At 45.1% G+C, this 19,972-nt stretch overlaps 1 protein-coding gene across 31 annotated transcripts in view; it reads right to left on the bottom strand.

Moving 5' to 3' along the window:
• The window catches only part of LOC135908732 (nascent polypeptide-associated complex subunit alpha, muscle-specific form-like), a 236,484-nt gene that overhangs the window by 156,679 nt on the left and 59,833 nt on the right, over positions 1–19,972 (bottom strand). For all 31 annotated transcript variants that reach the window (XM_070529168.1, XM_065440583.1, XM_070529173.1 and 28 more), the window contains exon 2: positions 1,695–1,933. In XM_070529168.1, the coding sequence (XP_070385269.1) occupies positions 1,695–1,933 (239 nt within the window). The remainder of the gene's footprint in view (positions 1–1,694; positions 1,934–19,972) is intronic.

Raw genomic sequence — 19,972 nt, 5'->3', positions numbered from 1 at the left:
CCTAAGGTAGTGGGTGCGAGTGCCATAATTAGCTATAGCTTAATTAACTGCACATTAATTAACGTTACCCTAATTAACACGAAAGGTCGTGCAGACGCTTTTTCTTCGCCTCGGCTTCACGCCTTGTATTAAAAAATTGATGGCCTGATTCTCCCTGATTAACACCAAAGTTCGAGGGCTCGACTCCCACCAAAGGTCGAAGGTCTTAATTACATTCGCCTCATTCAACATCACAGGTAGTGGGTTCGACTCCCTACGAATTTTAAAGCAATGAATGTTGGCGCCATAACCCCGGACATGTGATTTTTCGTCACATGAGCTGTCTAAGGCCTTAACAACCAAGTTTCTTGCAAAAGGCTGACCGCAGCAGTGGCGCTCGCGAAGCGTGACCGCCCGCAAGGAAGTCACGTTGCTTGTGCGCCAAGGAACCGCGTTCACGGCGACTCGGCGGCAACATGCTTCCGTTCTGACACAAGCGAAGCACTTAATGCTAGCATTTTGTATAGGGGCGGTTGCGAGTAACATGCGGCCCTGCCTGGCGATAACTGGCACTTTCCCGTGATCTGTGCAGTGCCCTGGGAAACTTATTTATGCAGGAACGTTTCATCTGGGATGCACCGACGTTAAAAAAATGGCCAGGCTTAGCTTGCATTGCGTTGCATATTGCGCGAGTTGGAGCCCTGCCTGCCAGGCTTGCGATCTTGTACGCGTTCCAAAATAGAATGGAGGCGGTCCGTTCCACCGAGCCGCACACGGTTGGTCAGTTTGAACGGTGAAGAGCGCCATGACGTCAATTGTGAAGTGATATCTGCTGTCAATCATTCCGTGTTGTCTGCTATCGGACGAACGCAACGGAACGGACCGCGCATTTCGCGACGGAAAGAACGGACCGCCTCCGTTCGAGTTTGGAACGCGTACAAGATCGCACCCCAGCTTTTCCTCCGCCTGTCGTGCCGTCACGTCACGTGGTTGCGCTAAAGGTCAATGGTGACTGCCCGGCCGCGCCCAAGGGCTGAACTCAGTGATTGCAATAGGCAACGCATAAAAATAGAAGGAACTTAATAACAAACATAGCAAACTTAAAAGAGAATAGACCCACATATGAGACGCGCAGCAATGAACAATGGCTCATACCCTCAATGGTGGCTGCCCGGCCGCGCCCAAGGGTTGAACTGAGTGATTGCAATATGCAACGCATAAAAGCAGATGCAAGAAACCTCGTATTCTTATTAGCATCACACATGTGGTGTTTGCCGTTGAGCTTTTGGCATTTCCATAGTGCATCCATTGCCGTCTTCCGGCCATCCACTCTTTGTGTATTGCAATTTCTCGCTTTTAGCATTTTTTATGGGAGCTGAGTGTCTATGCGGTACCTTCTTTGTGCCACTTTGCCGTTAAAAAAATCCAGGTTCATAAAGCATGGTTCTTTTTCCCCTGTCGCGCTGAATAAGGGACGGAAACGGGAGCCACATCCCAGCTGTCTGAAGGGCGTCTTGTGACGCAATGTAGCGGTAAGCGCTGCTACAACGGGTGAGCAAGCTTTCCTCTTCGGAAACGGCAGGAATGCTTGTATGGCACAGAGGAATTCATTCCGATGAAAGTACCAGCCACCAAAGTTTTGTTCCCGTGGGACATTGCTATGAGATTCCTGGTGAGGTACTCCTGCGTTACCTGCGAGACGAAGCAAAGCTTACCTCGGTTCCGGTCCATACCCTTCAGGCGTGGGCGTGGTCAGGTGTGGCACTGCTGTGGGGTCGGTGACCTCTGGTATGTAGTTCTGCCACCAGACCTTCCACCACTCGCCCGCTGCTCCTGTGGCTCGGGCTCCTGTCGAGGCACGCTTTTGCAAGACGCGGGCCCCCGAAGCACCGTCGTGGAGCTTGGAAGAGCCTGCGCTCACTCCGGCTGCCACCAGGACCACCGCGAGCAGCAGCTGCCGAACGAGACAAAGTTTTAGTACAACACGTAGCTACGCATGAATGGTTCTCATTCAGAAAGTGGCTCATCACGAGTAATTCGCAATCAGTGCGGCGTGCGGTGTCAGCGTCCAAAGCATAGTAGAATCAAAATTTTTTTTACGAGAAAATGCATTTCCAAATAAGCCAGCGCATCTTGTTTGCTCAGAATGTAAAGCTTCCAGCTGAACAATATTTTTTTTGATTGGTGATTGAAAGCTTTTGCCTATCTTAAACGCAGATATGGGCGCTATTTACGACAACCTCTTTTTTTATTTTACGTCGCTCAAATCCTGTATAAATGAATATAGTGTCGGGCGCACGGAAGCATTATAGCAACTCATATAGAAAGTCAACCCCACCCTTGACTTTCAGAAGGACTGCGCATGGCTAGAATGTGATTTCTGGGCTTTACTGGACCAAACAAAATCGTATCATCATGTCAATCTGAAGGGAAGGTATAACTTGACCATTTCTTTACTTATGATTTCTTTATTCCTTAATTCTCCCGACCAGCCACTTTTGATGGCAACTACGGTTGTTCGAATCAAATCGAATACAAATATTTGAGAAAAGTGCGCATTGCTACGAGCGACGTTCGTTCATTGCAGCGCAGAGCTTCCGGTGTCAACGTTGGTGTGCATCGCCACTTCTATAGACATTCATGGCGTACAACGTGGGTGGTGTATGCATACATTGTGCAGTGCGCCGAGTCTACGAGAGAGGACAAGGAGAAGAAACATTTATTTTAAAAAAAAGAAAGGACAAGCAGGTGTCTTTCTGCTTGTGCGGGAGGCGCCCTTAGTCCAGGGCTCCTGCGGCTCTAGCTGTCTCCCGGTCCCACCGCACCAGTTGCTGCTGGTTACGAAGGTCCGAACTAGTCAGCACGGCCTCCCACTGCTCGGGTGTGGGGTTGGGTATTTGTGGGGCCGCCTTCACGTTGCGGCACGCCCATGTGGTGTGGTATAGGGAGGCGTAATCATTACAAAGGGGACATTTGTATGAATATAGTGTAGGGTGGATTGCGTGTAGTCTGCTTAAATGTGGGTATGTATTCGTTTGTAGTTGTCTCCATATTACGGCGTTTTCACGAGAGAGTGTCTTGTGTGGTGGTGGGTATTGCCGTCTGTTCAATCTGTGGTGTTGTAGTATGGCGTTGTATTGTAAAGGTACGGGCTCCATGGATGCGTCCGTATCCCTCTTTTGTGGCGCCTGGGGAGCATGAGCTCGGGCTACAGCTTGCGCACGCTGATTTCCACGGAGGGACTCGTGTCCTGGAGTCCACACTATTTCAACGTCCGGGAATTCGGAGGCTTGTTTGAGGAGTCGGTGGGCGAATTGAAGATATTCGACCTCTCGCGTAGCTACGGCAAGCTGCCTGGGAGTCGGTAATAATTGGAATGTACTCGTTGGTCAGACTAGAGGTGATGGCCAAGGCGATGGCTGTCTCCTCCACTACGAGGGCGCTGGCACTGCGGACCGTCATCGAGACCACCTCTTGTAGGTTGTAGTCGACAACGCTGGCCGTCATGGCTGCTTTTTGGGGGTACTGCGCGGCAGCTGTGTATAGTGTGGTGGGGAGACTGCCATATCTTCTCTGTAGAGTTTTTGCGCGAGCTTGGCGACGATCGGCATGATGTTCCGGGTGCATGCTTCTGGGGATAGGGGCTACCTTGATGTGCTCCCGGAAGTTGGGGGCCAGATGGATTGCTTGTTCGTGGCCTTTGCTGTGTGTGGGGTAGCCTAGGCGCGTTAGGACTGTTCTTCCTGTTGGTGTGAGGGCTAGTCATTCTCGTTGGCTTGTGAGGTGGGCGTCTATAATTTTTCTTATAGTATTATGGACTCCTCCAAGGGCTTCAAGCTTGAGTGTCGCTGCTCCCGGGGTTAGGCCGAGCGCTTGCTTGTAGGCTTTCCGAAGAAGTACGTCTAATTGATCTAGTTCCTTGGGAGTGAGGGGCAAGTACGGGGCAGCGTAGGCAATGCGGCTGATTATCAGGGCCTGGACGAGCTGTATTATGTCGTCTTCTTTCAGTCCGTATTGTTTGGTGGTGATACGGCTGACCATTCGCATGATCTGGAAGGTGGTCTGCTTGAGACGTTGGATGGTGTATGCGCATCCGCCGTCTTGTTGTATGTGGAGTCCGAGAATGCGGACGCGGTTTCTGTCGAACGACTAATAGTTCTGACTTCTCGGGGGAGCACCGGAGACCACTTGATTTTGCATATTGCTGGACGACGTCGGTCGCTTGTTGAAGGGCGTCTTGTTTCTCTCCTTCGGAACCAGCGGTGGTCCAGATAGTGATGTCATCGGCGTATATTGCATGCCTGATTCCTGGTATTGCGTTGAGTTTGTCAGGTAATTTCATCATAGCAATATTGAAAAGGGTGGGTGATAAAACAGCACCTTGTGGGGTTCCTGTGTTGCGGGTAGGTAACGTCGGGGTTCTGAGTGAGCCAATGCCTATTGTGGCCGTGCGGTTGCTTAGAAAGGCGCGTATATAATTGTAAGTATTACGACCACAGTTCGTGAGGCTTAGGTTTGTAAGGATGATATGGTGAGCCACATTGTCGAAAGCGCCTTTGAGATCGAGTGCTAAAATCGCTCCGGTGTTGTGCGGTGAGATGTGTTCAAGGACTTGTTCCTTCAGCTGAAGAAGGATGTCGTGGGTAGAAAGGTGGGGCCGGAATCCGAACATTGTTTCGGGAAAGAGGTCGCTGGATTCTAGGTAAGGTTGAAGCCGGTTCAGAATGACTTGTTCCAGAAGCTTGCCTAGGCATGAAGTCAGTGAGATTGGTCTCATACTTTCTAAGCTGGAGAGTTTGCCTGGCTTCGGAATGAGTATGATGTCCGCGTGCTTCCAGTCTGCTGGTAGTGCACCCGCTTCGCAGTGATGATTAAAGAGGTCAGTAAGAGATTGAATGGTGCCATCATCCAGATTGCGCAGGAGCTTGTTAATTATTTTGTCCTTGCCTGGGGTGGTGCTTCGTGTGAGTGCATCGAGTGCTTGTTGCACCTCAGTGATAGTGATCGGCTTGTCGAGGTCGTAATTCTCGCTCCCGCTGTAGGTTGGAGGTTGTCCTTGTGCTGGTTTGAAATCGCCTATGTACCGCGCCCGCAACTCCTCCAGGATTTCGTCATCAGAACCCGGATGGTTGTGGAGAATACGTTGGATTGTTTGCTGGCTAATTGCCTTGCTTTGTGCGGGGTCAAGAAGATGGCGCAGCAGCGACCATGTTTTGGCCGTGCTAAGATTACCCTGCAACTTGTTGCATAGTTGTCGCCAGCTGTGACGGGTGAGCTCCCCAGCATAAAATTCCGCGGTTGCCGTGAGTTTCGCTATACGTAGTTTCAATTTTACGATTATGTTTTTGGCGCTTCCATCTCCTAACAAGGCCTCGACGTGCTTCCCGGAGGTGAAGAAGGTGCGAGCCTACGGCCGGTATGTCTGTGGTGAGTGTGATCTGTTTTGAATGTCTGGCTACGTCTTGTTGGAGCTCTCGTACCCACTGCTCGAGATCCGTAATACCCGTTGAGGAGTCATCCGCTCGCTCTTTGCGAAAAGCGGTCCAATCTGTGAGTGTTGTCTTTTTTATCGGGTGGCGTGCATGCGTAACGTTCAATTTGGTGGCAAGTATGCAGTGGTCACTGCCCAGAGTTTCCTCCGTGTTGTACCAGGCAGCTTGCTGTATCCCTTTAGTGAGGGTGAGGTCAGGGCATGTATCTCAGGAGACGCTGTTTCCTAGACGTGTGGGGTATGTAGGGTCTGTGAGGATGGTGAGACGGTGCTGCTGTATTGTGCACTGGAGTGCAGTGCCTTTTGATGTGGCTGTCGTGTAGCCCCATGCCTGGTGAGCAGCGTTGAAGTCGCCTACAATCAGCAGACTATTATTTTTGGCTATGCCAATCGCTTTAGTCATCAAGTAGTCGAACTTGGCCTGCTTCTGCTTGGGTGGGCTGTATATATTCAGTATTAAAGGGCTCTTGCGGCCTCGTTGGAGCGGCAGGATCTCCATTAGGTTATGATCGACGTCACTGCCGTCTATTGTGTGTTGTGTGGTTGTGAGTGTTTCAGCTGTAAGTGTGGCCACGCGGCTTTCAGGCGTGGTGGTATGTGTGTTGTAGCCAGTTTGAGTTGGGTGTGTGCCTGTTTCCTGTAGTGCGATTACGCTTGGTGTCGTTTTGGAGTTACTTATGTACTCTCTCAGTGATCCTTGCTTGCGTTTGTAGCTGCGGCAATTCCATTGCCAGATTATGAGTGGGTTTTCATTCCTGTGGTTGATTTTGCTCTTTGTCCTGGCTCACGGGTGGACCGGGAGGGTGTCCCTGCTCTACTTCCTGTTGTACTAGTGTTCTGATTTTCTTGCGTTGCTGATCTTTTGCGAGCCGTGTTTCTTCAATAACACTTGCCAGTTGCTGGATGCTTTGTTGCATTGCTAGAAGCTGCCGTTGCAGTTCATCAACTTTGGCCTCCACTTGTGCGATTTCTGTTGGTTTTGCTGATTCCGCGAGAATCATGGGTTCAGAATGTTCCGAAGATGATGGCATTGAGGGTGCGGTTATTGGTGTGAAATGCTGAGTGGCAGTACGAGTCGCGTATAGTTCTGCAATCTGCGTGCGAAGTTTGTACGAGAGAGAATCCACCGCAGCCTGGAGGCTTCGGAACAGCATTTCCGTATGGATAATGGATGTGTTGCGGCCCCTCGCCTGCTGTTCATGGACGAGTGAAATATACAGGTGAGAGCATTAGTTATGGTTCGCTTTTATTACCCGCCGTGGTTGCTCAGTGGCTATGGTGCTCGGCTGCTGAGCACGAGGTCGCGGGATCGAATCCCGGCCATGGCGGCCGCATTTCGATGGGGGCGAAATGCGAAAACACCCGTGTACTTAGATCTAGGTGCACGTTAAAGAACCCCAGGTGGTCGAAATTTCCGGAGTCCTCCACTACGGCGTGCCTCATAATCAGAAAGTGGTTTTGGCACGTAAAACCCCATAATTTTTTTTCGCTTTTATTAAAGAGCGGCTAACTTCCAATTTGCCATGAATTACGGTATGTGGTTGTATCATGTGTGGTGCAAAATTTGAAGTACTGGCACATTTATTGGAAAGCGAGAACCTTTTACGCTAGCGGTAGCGTCGATCGAAACAGAGAATAATCAGCCTCGCGCATTTTAAACTAGTTTTGACACCGGGCTGTTTAATTCCTCAGAATTGTTCAGTTTATGGTACTGAAGTACCTCATTCCTACGATTTCTGTTGTTTTTATTTTATATTCGCCACCTCACAGTTCTCTCTGTGCCCACTGACATATTTCCTCGGGCGAGGGTGGCGACCTGGAAGTTGCCACTTCGCATTTTGCACCGTGCTTCTTCTCATGATTCAGAACTATGTTAGTGGTGCATAATTGTGGTATGCCGTGTATGCCGTGTAGTTGCCGCGTATACCGCTCCTAGTATACCGGTGCCTATAAAATGAAAATTCTTTATTTTGTGAGTTATTTGTCGACTGACAGTAACTAGCATTTTCCGAAGCGCTGCATGCGAGGTTGTAACCACACGTGCTACTTAATTTGCAACCTCAGTTGCACTCTGAATTAGGATATCTAGTGTAGCTCCGCATATTTTACATTTTGGGCTTTAAAGAGAGGAAGTCTGACTGTGTTCCATGAACATGAATATACTCTGCTCGCTGGTGCTCTTGATTTCCACCTGCAAACCCATCTGCGCCTGCAGTGAGAATTCACGTTTGATAAGTTCACGTAGAATGTCATTCTTATCAAAATTTCTACCTCGATTGGCTTGGAAATTAGGCGTAACTGCGTTTTTCTAGCTCATTTTTAGTTAGGCATTAAAAGGTTTTATCGAAAGCGTTGCCAGATGTGTTGGAATTTTTAAACTTTGTTTTGATGAAGAGCATGATGGAATAAAATCAGTTGCAACTGTGCGTCTCATTTTAATGCTTTTTGCGCATTATTCTTTTGTTTTTGAGGTCATATTCGAAGCGAATAAAGGTTTGGATGAAGGATTGATGAAAATGATCAAATATTGAAAAAGCTCCTTCTGATCGTATCAATACTGAACTTTTCTGAGCCTTCAAAGGTCCCTTAAGAAGCGTGCTTCCGACCCAAGCTTACTGCTCGAATTACTGCGCTCTTTTGACCATCTTTCCCCTGTCACCCACTTCTAAAAAACTTCCAAACCACAAAATTGAAAGAGCATTCAGTAGGAGAAATGTCAGAAGAAGTGCAATCAGTGTTAAAGCAGTGAAAAAAGCAAGCGGTCTTCGTTACTGCATTTAGTCTGAAAGAAACATGTTTTTACCTCTAAAGTATTGTACTTTGGGCACTAATACATTTTTCTTACATTGCGCTAAGTGACCTCATAAGACCATGCACTGTCCGGGGTCAAACAAGGCTCCTCAGCTGCGGCTGTGAGCAGGAAAGCATTGGGATCAGTGACGACACATCCCCAGAAGAGGCACTAGTGATGTGCCTTTATGGTATGTAATACGTAACGTATCCGGTGGCATATGGCCAATTCTTGTGCAACGAACTTAAAGCCAAGAACAAGGAAAGAAATATCATAGGCGCAAACAAGAATAAAGGATTTGTTCACGGCATTGCGCATTTAAATCAAGCTCATATAAAGACGTTTCAGCCATCTGAAAACGCTTTAACTCTAAGTTTTGTTTTTAGCCTCTACGTTTCATTGCATCATATTTTCTGCGAATGAATATTGTGAGTAAAAGATTTACCTCAAGAAGAAACATGTGTGTAATAAACCGCGTCGCAGAGCCCGGTTGAGAGGTCATTCGTCTTCATGTGCAAAGACATACCGAGGGGCTTGTTTACGCTTTACATTCCTTGGCGTCGTTGAAATGTGCTAGGGCTTTGCAAAGCCCCTTCTTAGTGGCTTAGTTTCAGTGTCACCAGCGGGAGCGTCTTGCGCAATCTCTCTGCAGCATACTCAGCTTCTATTTCACCGGCATATTGCCACTGTCATAGCGTCTTGGTCCGTCGGAGTGTGTACCGGTGAAGCACAAGTTAAAGAAGAGGACTTCGAAGAGCTTGGTGAGCAAAGCTCGCTTGAGAGAAATGACCCAAATGCCCAAGCCAGCCGGTGCTTCTTCGTTGCTTCCAACGAGTGCAGGTGAGGGCATGCTCCATCCCCCTTGCCCCTCGGGAACCCTCTCTAAGCGTGGAGATGGGTCATGCCATAATAAGCGTGGAAACGGGGGTCCTTATCACGTCTGCTAAGCATGAAGAGGGGCTGCTGATCACTCCTAACAGGCGTGATCGGTAAGCGTGGAGAAATATCACGCTTAGGTTAAGCGTGCAATAAACTGCAAGCGCAAGCTTAGATAAGCGTGGATTTTTTTATCGTGTACTTGGCATAGTAAATGTAATCCCTTACTGCTTAAAGAGGCTGGATATATAGCAAAAGGTATTCTCTAATAGTCAGACTATAAGACATGCCTTAGCATTCGTTGTGGTATTTCTCCAATTACCCTTGTAATTTAAAATCTCAGACCCCGAATAATTTCTTGCAAGTCGTCTTTTGTTGCTCATACAGAACAGTCTCTAACTTTATGAATTGCATTGCATGTGTAGGCTGCGACCAATATAGCGAAAATATTGATAATTTTACCAGGTAGCGAAGACGACTTCTCGCCGAGTGATAAAAATTATGCAAAATGTAACGATGAGCCAATGAGTCAGCGGCAAACCTGTGGCAACTGCTTAAAATGAAAAAAAGATGGGCATGTTTTTTTCCTAGTGGTAACAAGTTTTTATACTCTGCGAGTCTGCCTAATGTTTAAGACTGGAGTCGATGGACAGAAAATATTACACAATGCATATGCACACATGTCCATTTTAAATTAGTTTTTGTTAGCATTGCTGCCAATGGGTGCAAAAGATGGTTCCACACTCTTAAAGAAGTTTACATCCTTTGGGTCGTATCTTGTCCCACAACAACAATCGTCATCTGTCTTGCCCGCATTTCCTTGCTTTAACGCAGCGCGCCTGGTACTTCAAACTCTCGAGCGTCTTGCGCGTTATCACCTTGACACAGCATTCTCGACAGGAAAGAAGCGAGCGCCGAGTTTTCAAGAACGCAAGCAAGGTAGACGACGATTATTGTTGTGAGACAAAGTAAGCCCGACAGGGTGTAAGCTTTTTTGAGAGCGTAGTCAGTACTTTTGAGCATGGAGAATGTCTAATATATGTTGGTACGAAAACTTGGCGAGTGACCCTTGCGGTGGTGATGAATGCGAAAAAAGGTATGTGGAGTCACGAAAAAAATTACTCTTAAACACTGTAACAGCTCGCGACCATTGGCGCGAGCGGAACACATTTGTACGGTTCTCAATGAGTAATAAAGCAACACGGAACAGAATCCCAGATATGTGGCGCATATTGCAATAGTATGCGAACAAGTGAGTCGTAAAGTATTAGCTTCAAAGGCCCAGGAGTAGGCAAGAAAGTAAAGCCCATTGACGTCGGAAATATGTTTCAAATAGCGGTGAATGAAACAAAGTAATTGCTCAGGTGCAACTCCGAATTCAGAAAACGGCGAAGCTCGGTGAACAGCTAGAATACGCCAATAAAAAGAGCATCATATCACACTCATGAAGGCCGTTTATGCACTTCTTTTGCAGCACAAAATATTAAAGGTTCATTTTTCTGGCAAAAAAAAGTATTTAGAAGACGCTGGGCTGTACGCGAATTCTCAGCGCGCGTGAAGGGCAGCTACAGCGCGGGCCTCCATCGCCATGCTGAAGGCGGGTCGCCCGCAGTGCAGCACTGCGTGACGCATAGCCGAGTTCGTGGCAGGCGCTCGCGGTGGCCCTTCGTCCAAATATAGCGAAGGAAAATGCACTGTGTGAGCGCATAATCTGTTTCGCAGAGCATTTCCGGGAAAAGTTGCTTCGGTCGGCGGCCAACCTTGCATAACTTTTGGGAATTCGGCACGAGATGCACCCATATCAGCGCCCCTTATTCGAGCGTGCTTCTACGCGCCTAGAAAGCAAGCGAGACGAGAGCACTCTTTCAGAAACGCGAGTAGACTCTGCCTTGACTAATTCGATTTCGGTAACAAACATTTCAGGCATATGGCGACACATTGAGTATGCCTGTCATTGTTTGGTCGCTGTAGGCCGTTGGCACCGTGTAGTAGTAATGTAGTGCTCGACACTGTGCTTTAGCCATGGTTGTGAGTCGTTTATTATATCTATTTTTACGCATCGCCAAAACACAAGGCTTGATGCGAGGTGCATTTGTAGGAATTTGGCAGGCGGCTATCTGACCAGCAGCGTATCCCACATGAACCATGTAAAACGGGCTGACTTAGCTCGAACCGGAAATCACTCCAAGGTGTTTAGATCGCGTGAAGTTGGATCCTGCTTCTAAAGTGCATTTCATCTCTATACCTGAACGAGCCACTTTCCCTGTCGCTGCAAGGTGCTGCTAAACATTATTTGTTCGGACCCTTCGCTAATACCATTGATCACCAGCTTCCAATAGGTTGTGTGTTAGAAATTCTTGTTTTTGTTCACGGCCTTTCTCATTCATTTAAAGTATATCGCCAAGATTAGTAAAGACAAGAAAGTAGAGTATGTATTTTTTTACATGATAGCGACCACGTGCCCCTTCCAGAGTGTGATTGTCGTTCATGCTTCAACCCCTATTTTTCATCTATATTTAGCACCGAAGATTACTCCACCCTACCTGATGTTCCCGATTTGGACTATCAGTACATGACGCCCATCGACATTAATATCGACGGCATTGTATCGCTTGAAAACAATCTTAAGTTATCTCATTCTTGTGGCGTCGATGAGACTGATTCATAAATACTAAGCAACACGCTTATGACTTCTAGCAAAATACTATATCACATCCTCAGACAGTCACTAACTTCAAGAGCGTTCCCGTCAGATTAGAAGACTGCGAAAGTAGTTCCCATATTCAAAAACGGTGACAGATACGCACCACATAACTACCGGTCGATTTCACTCACGTGTATTTGTTGTAAAATGCTCGAGCATATAATTGCTTCTCACATATACAACCATCTCAAATCAAACAACTTTTTTTCCCACTAATCAGCACGAGTTCAGGAAGGGTTTATCGTGTGAGACACAGTTTTTATGATTCACGACTGACCTGCATTTAGACATAGATCATAATGTACAGACTGACAGCATATTCCTTGACTTTTTCAATGCGTTTGATCGCGTAGTCTATTGCCGCCCGATTTCAAAGTTAAACGCACTAAGATTGGATTCATTGACACTAACTTGGCTCCGGAACTTTCTTTCTAATCGCCAACAATTTACAATCGTTAACAATGTTTCTTCCCCCCTTTTCTATGTCACTTCCGGCGTGACACAAGGTAGCGTTCTTGGGTTGCTACTATTCTTAACATACATTAACGATTTTCCTAATAACTTAGCATTCCCAGTGCGAATATTAGCAGACGACTGCACTATTTACCGCCCTATAACCAGCCCCGATGACCACCTCATTCTTCAAAACGACATCCAGCTTATTTTGGATTGGTGTAACAATTGGTTGATGACTCCTAATTCATCTAAATGCAAAGTATTGTCCTTCATTCGTAAACACTTAATCTCTATTTTCCAATATAACGTAAATAATAGGCCAATTTCTACAGCTACTTCCTACAAATACTTAGGCATTAATCTCGCACCAAGCCTTTCCTGGACCCATAACGTTACTACTATATGTGCTAATGCTTCAAAATCACTGGGGTACTTACGCCGAAACCTACGTAATTCGCCCTCCAACACCCGAAAGCTAGCTTATCAGACGTTTGTTCGCCCCCAGCACAAATTTGCCTCGCCAGTCAAGTCAACCCATCATAACAACCTAATCAGCTTATTAGAATCAGTTCAAATAAGGCCGCCAGGTTTACCTCACGTAACTACACTTACAATTCAAGCATCTATCAAATAAAATTTGATATTTCACTTGAGCCACTAAGTACTCGACGTGATTTCGCGCTCATATCATTATTTCACAAGTACGTTCATGCGGATAGGAAATCTTCTTTATGGCTTCAAGTCGCACCGTGCACATCTCGTAGATTATATAATCACCTCAGCTTCACGCGCATCTACGAGAACACTCATGCATTCAATTGGTCGGCGCTTCCTCGTGCCATTCGATTGTGGATTCGATCGTCTCTGAATAACTTTCCCGATAAATTCCGCCAGCTCATCAGTTCCCCCGCCTAACTTCAGTTAAGAGCATGATGCATTTTCTTCTGTTTTCCAGTTGTGTGCTCTCTTGTTTATGAGCTCATTATTTCACTTATTATTCGTGTATTTTTTGGTATTGTTTAGTATTTGTACTGGAGTGGCTACATTTTTTTTGCATTGTTTATCGAAAGAACTGTATCATTTGTCTTTTTCTCATATGTACATTACCGACCCTGTTATTTTTGTACAATGCTTTATTGCTTGCATAAGATGGGTGTACATTTTTCCACTGTCTGTTAATAATTTATGTCTATTAGGTTTTGTTATATGCCCTACATACTCTTTTACTCCTTCTGTAACGCCCCCCTTACCCAATGCCTCATACAAGGCCTGTAAGGACATCTTAAATAAAAAATAACAAAAAATAACACTGAACGACGAGCATGACTCGAAATCAAAACAGCGAGCACCAAGTGACCCGCAGTGAAATCGGCCTTGTTCTAACCGAACAGCGAGTGTGGTTAAATGATAAGCTACTAGGGGACATGAATGTTATCGGAGTGAGCTTTCAAAATATTCTGCAGCAATATAAAGAATAACTCAATTGTTAGTCATTTGGCCCAATGAAGAAATCTACGAAGGCCTTTTTTATTCAGATAAACCTTTGCCACGTGCAGGCGGCTGGAGATCATGGGGAAAGGCTTTCATCCTTAAGTTGACACAAAAATAGACCAAGAATTAGCGTGTTGTGCTGGTTGGTGCATATCGATGTGGGGCTCAAGATTAAAATCAATCGAAAGAATACAAGGCGCCAGCCTTTATGACTTCTCTTATTTTTCTTTCGGTTGATTTTAACCTTGTGACAAACATCCTTCTTGAGCTACACAAAAAAGAAACGCAAGTCATCCTTACACAATTCCAAATATTTTAGATGCGGCTGATATGAGTGAGAGCTTTTGTAAATGCTTGTAAGTGGATTTTTATTGTGAACTTAGACAAAAAGGTTGTTGGCGGGAAATGTTTCTAGGCCTAATCACAGAGGACATTATTACAAAAGAAGGAAGACGTCTCTGATGTTGCTCCACGATTTGAAACATCGCATCCGAAATTACCCGAACTTTCTTTCAAACCTTTCACGGATCATCAGAAGCCACGAAAGCTGGTCCTAGCGATGTGATTCCTAACCAAAAACGTTTCGAGCCAGTTGAAGAAGCTTTCTTCAGCAAGACCAAAAAATGTGACAGTGCACTCATGTGAAGATAATGATCACCGTTTTTATTTTGTTATTTTTCGGCGTTTGTCAAGTTATACAGCGGGAATTAGTTCCTTGTGGACAGACTGACAATAAAAAATTTTACTTGGAGGTGTTCAGGCGATTGAAAGAGAGCACGCATTATTGCGAAATGCAAGTGAATGGTTTCGCCACACGACAGTGCCAGCTCAAACGGATCTGTAGCAGGATGGGCCGACGCTCCCCAGACGCCCTATTCAGCGCTATTTGTGGGTTTCACCACCGTCGATGCGGGAGGGCAACAATATGTGGTGGTGTCACAGAGAACCAAGATCTCCGTCACATCACCAATGCCACGCGACGTTGCGTGCGCTTCCCCTGACGCCTCTTCCATTTGTCTGAATACGAATGGTGCGAAACTGAGCAACGATATAAGGGCAAGCATTTGCCAAGCAGCAACCGCCAACCAGACTGCCCTAGAGCAACAAGAGTGACCGTACAGTCTTGTTATCAGCCTGTCGTCAGCTACGTATGCCGATTCAGCTGGTCTGATCGTCGGTCACCTGCCTTTATTTGGTGGCAACTCAACCTTCGTTTATTTATTTAGGACATAACAACACCTGTACGTAACGAATTACGTGTAATTATTTGCTTGTAATAAATTATATTTTTGGTAGTTTTGTAGTTTTACGATTACTTTGTTTACTCTGTTACGCAAGCTCTAATTCAATTTATTTTTTTCCCCGCAATGAAAGGCATGTAGTCAGTTACACGTTTCAGGAAACAAGTTATAACAGGAGATGCAGCTTTGAACATCATGACAAGGAATTAGGGTGATGATGATTTATTGGTATCCCCATTGATACACCTGCTTATCATTTCCCTCATCCTCGAAACTTCTCTATCTACTTTGCACCGCTAGCTACCTATGCCTGTAACGGGTTCGGTCGTATCAATCTCTTCCCTGTTTTTTTTTCTGTTTTTTTACGCAATAGTGTTTAGGGCCGCGTGTCGTAGAAAATACGGTGTCAGCGTCTGCTGTCGGTGGCGTTGTCCGTCAGAAAAAATCATCCCGAACCACGCAGGCCCTCAGCGTAGCGCAGAGGTGTTACTAAACTAATTGAGTTTCTCGAAGTAAAATTCCTCAAAAAATTCGTAAAATCCGACTTACACACAACCTACAGACAAGATAGCGTTGGACTGTAATGTGTAAATACGACAAATCAATTTGAATATACGAGAAAACATAATTCTTTTATGCGGAAACTCAAACCCAAAGCCCCTTTATCCTTGCTGATGAGAGTATGTGTCATGATTGAATTACGATCGCATCATGACGCACGCCGTATTGAGGGACCCCGCAATAATTTCGGCCACCTGAGGTTCTTTAACGTGCACCTAAATTTATGTACACGGGTGTTTTTGCTTTTAGCCCCCATCAAAATGCGGCCGTTGCAGCCGGGATTTAATTCCGCGAACTCGTGCTCAGCAGCCCTACAGCCTAGCCACCGAGCAACCACGGCGGGTTCTGGAAGGCAAACGTTACCTACGGGTCACGCTGGGTGGATCCTTCGCAATTCTTGAGGATGTGCTGAATGGTCTCCGGATGTTTGCTGCAGCATACACATGCCTCATCTTGTTGCTAGTATTCACTCCGGTGTGTTTCGTGCTTAGGCAACCAGCTCGAGCCTCAAATAAGAATGCATTGCCCTTTTTTTTATCGTACACATTTTCCTTAATTTCTTTTTTCCCATGTTTGCAAATCTCCATATTCTTTTTTTTCATTCTTTGCATCGAATTCACTGTCGCTCTTTCTCTCACTTTCTTTTTGATGACTCCTTATTGTATATATACATCTTCAAGAAATCTGTACTTGGTTGGCAAATTTTTGTAGCTCTTCCTCCATTTTGTGTCCACGCTTTTCAGGTGCAGATACTCGTGTACCTTAGTCATCCATTTATTTTGTTCGTGTTGCTCAGTTTGCCTTCGAAACTAATTTTGTTCTGCGCTTCTCTGACTTCAAAAGAGGCGCAGCCCATGTCACCCGCCATTGCCTCATTTGTGGTTTTACCGTGGGCTCCTAAAGCCAACAGTGCTACCGATCTTTAGTTAACTTCCAACCTAGACAAAATATCCGACTGTAAGCAAAGAATGACATTTGTGGAAGTTAGCGCTGGCACCAATACACCTTTCCAGATTCCACGCTCCAGTTCATATTTCTTGTTGCGCAAAGCTGTTTTATGTTTCATTATTGCTGCACTACGCTCCCCTTTATTTAAAAGGGGATAATGGGGTTTTACGTGCCAAAACCACGACCTGATTATGAGCCACGCCGTAATGGGGGGCACTGGATTAATTTGAACCACCCGGGTTCTTTAACGAAGATAAGTAGAGGGCTGTTTTCCACCCCATCGAAATGCGGCCGCCGCGCCGAGACTTGATCCCGCGACCTCGTGCTTAGCAGGGTGACACCAAGGCCACTAAGCAACCATGGCGGGTCAGTTTTAATTTCGGGCTATGTTGGTGGGTGCTTAAGTGTTCCTTCTTGTTGTATTCGCCGAGGTATTTATACTGCTTGACTATGGGTAAGACTTGCTCTTCAAGACACCACGTGATTACTCGCCTCTTCATTAAAGATCAAAATTCCTTATTTCTCTGTGCACATGCTAACTTTAAGGCCTAGATTTTTCGCTGTTTTCGCACACATATTCGCAAGTGTTTGTCATCTCTTAATGAAATTTACTGAGATTTACGTAAATTTATTTTTAAATCTAATTTCACGTAAATGTCTAATGAAATTTAATGCGAACGTCTTATAGAGATGTACGAGAAACGTCACCACCAAACAGAGCTTGTAGTGGCCGCCGCTGCAAACATGCGCGTTTTGTATAGGACAGCGTGGTTCTTTGCGAATAACTAATTGTATAAGCGAGCTTTCAAAATGTTCCCGTGGAATTATATTCTCTACGCTCCTAGTCCAACACCTCATGCAAGTGGTTGCTTACCGCCGAAAACTCGTTCAAAATCGCATGCGAAATTACAAGTATGGAAGTCGATGGATGCGTTCACAGTTAGGTGGCGTTTTTGGACAGAAAAAAACTATTTGCGGTTAAATTACTGCATCGATTGATCTATTTCCAGGTATTTATGAACTTCAATGACTTATCATTCGGCAGGTTTCAGCGGCAGCTCTAGAAATGGCAAACATGTTCTTCCATGGTCGCCTTTTTTATCACAGGGTGGCGCCACTCAGCCCGGCTGCAGCTGTGCAGGGGGATATATGGGCTGGACTAGTTTCGAACTGAGGGAATTGAGTATGAAGAACGGCTGAGGAATTTCGAAGAAAGTAAATGGGCTGGGAGAGTGTTGAGGTACAGGGAAAACATTGATTCCCAGTGGAGGACAAGAACTAGTAAGCTTAGCAGCAAGTATGCGGCCTGTAGGTTGACTATATATGCACTCGGCCTGATTGACATATATATGCACTCACTCCCACAATATCTTACTATGCAAGATGACAGTATAAATAAATAAATAAATAAATAAATAAATAAATAAATAAATAAATAAATAAAAGAAATAGGCTTCCAGGCTGCGTGCATGAAGTGAAAAAATCATATGCATTACCAAGCTTTGTCTGTTCGCAGGCCATTTCACGTACTACATTTACAAAACAATGAACACTTTTTTTTATTTTAACCCATGAGTCCAGAAATAACTAAATTTTCAGAGGTAATCCGCAATGACAATACAAGTTTCAAAAGCTGCTTTATTGTGACGCCATTTCAGTTACGAAGACGAGAAACTTTCATGCGCAAACAACATAGGCGGCTAAGAGTGACCACTGATTAGTTCATTCGGAAAGGAAAACTTTGAGTTTAACTTTACTCTTTAACGATCGAACTTTTAAGTATTCCGATATTGTATACAGCGTCTGCCCTCATCCAAGAAATACCTTTTGCAGTTTGTTCTTTATTTATTTTTTGTGTTTATTTAAATACGCCGTCAGGCCTGGAAAGCATTGCAGAAGGTGGTTGTTAGAGTGAGGCAAACAAATAATGTAAAGAGTAAAAAGCAACTTTCTATTTATCTAATTTTAGCTGATGGTGAATGAAAAAAAATGTCAGTGCGCAACAGGAAGGCAGTTTTTGAAATAGTACAGTATTGCCTGATATTGCAAAACACTAAAAAGGAACTTAGCCAATAATGAACAAATTCCGTTTACACAAGGTACGCTAGCTAATGCTGCATGAACCTGGCAATTATTAATATTGTTTAGTGTTTCTGTGTGAAGGGGATTTCAATCAAGGGATCAAGGGATATACGATGCAAAATAGAGCGAAAGAAGTGGAGCGTGACTAGATTTGATGCCTACTTTATAAAGGTGAGCAACACGATCTGTCTATATGTGCCTATGAAAATGTCACTTAAGTGATTGAAATTGGACAGATTTACTTGGGGTTTATTTGTATTTGCATTTCACCACACCTCACAGAATGACTTAATGGCACGGCGGTTCAAGTTTAAGGAAAGAATGCAGAATAAAGTTCAAGTCATCCGTAACACGCACATATATTTTCATTGATTAGAGTTTATTTCTATGAGCCATTGGTCGCACCAATTACGGCGTCAAGGTCAGAGGGGACTTTATTGATATCTTCGCTATTTTTTTTATTTCTGTATAAATAATTCAATCATCAGTTGAACATATGAGCGCTCAAGAATATTGACGTAAGCGCACTGTGCTGTATAGCATGCAAAATTCAAGCCCGACTTGCTGAAGTCTTGGAAGATTGTAGCAGCAGAAATTGTGGGACAGAAAGACACCCTTTTGCTTGAGTCGCAGGTGCACCAATCAAAACAGACGGATTCGTAATAAGTGAGAAAAGCTTCCGAATTTTAGCCTGCGATTAGAACTTACTGCGTTTCACCGAGCCTTGTCTTATAGCCATGTTGCTTGTTTTTTTTTTTTTTCAAACGAGAAGCTGTCGGCCGATACTTTAAATATCGATAAATTTGAAGTTTAAATCAAGCAGCGATTCGATAGCGGTACAGTTGGTGGATGCCGATAACAATAGAATAGTGAGAGAAATTAGCAGTTGCTTCCCCGCAGCACGAACTCTGCAATCTCTGGGGTGAATGCTCGACAGATGATTACTTTTTTTCTCTATTTCAATGCGCGTGCGCATAGCAAGCGTCGCCACGGCCCTTGGCAACAGTTGTCAGAGATCGTCAGGTGTGCGTGCAGTTTCATTCGTGTCGGTTAATTACGGAATTCCACAAGCAAAACTATCATGTTTTTAGGCTCTTGGGAGAATTAGACATGGCTGTGGATTTTAATGTGGAGCAAGTGGTTTTCAATCATGCGTACCTTGAGACTGCGTGCTACCATTACCGGCAGTTTAAATTCCTACTGCAACTGCTCGATGGAAAAAGTGTCAATGAAAATTTTCCTGGATTCTGTGAGGAAACGCAAAGGCTGTGCGTTTTTTTAGGTTGTCAGGTTATATGTAGAAAATATTTCAACCCTAAATAAGGAATAGTTAGACAGGACAATGACGTTTA

The sequence above is a fragment of the Dermacentor albipictus genome, unplaced genomic scaffold, assembly GCF_038994185.2.
Source record: "Dermacentor albipictus isolate Rhodes 1998 colony unplaced genomic scaffold, USDA_Dalb.pri_finalv2 scaffold_18, whole genome shotgun sequence".
Lineage (NCBI taxonomy): Eukaryota > Metazoa > Arthropoda > Arachnida > Ixodida > Ixodidae > Dermacentor > Dermacentor albipictus.
The sequence above is the reverse complement of the archived record's forward strand: the minus strand, read 5'-3'. Positions and strand labels throughout refer to the sequence as shown.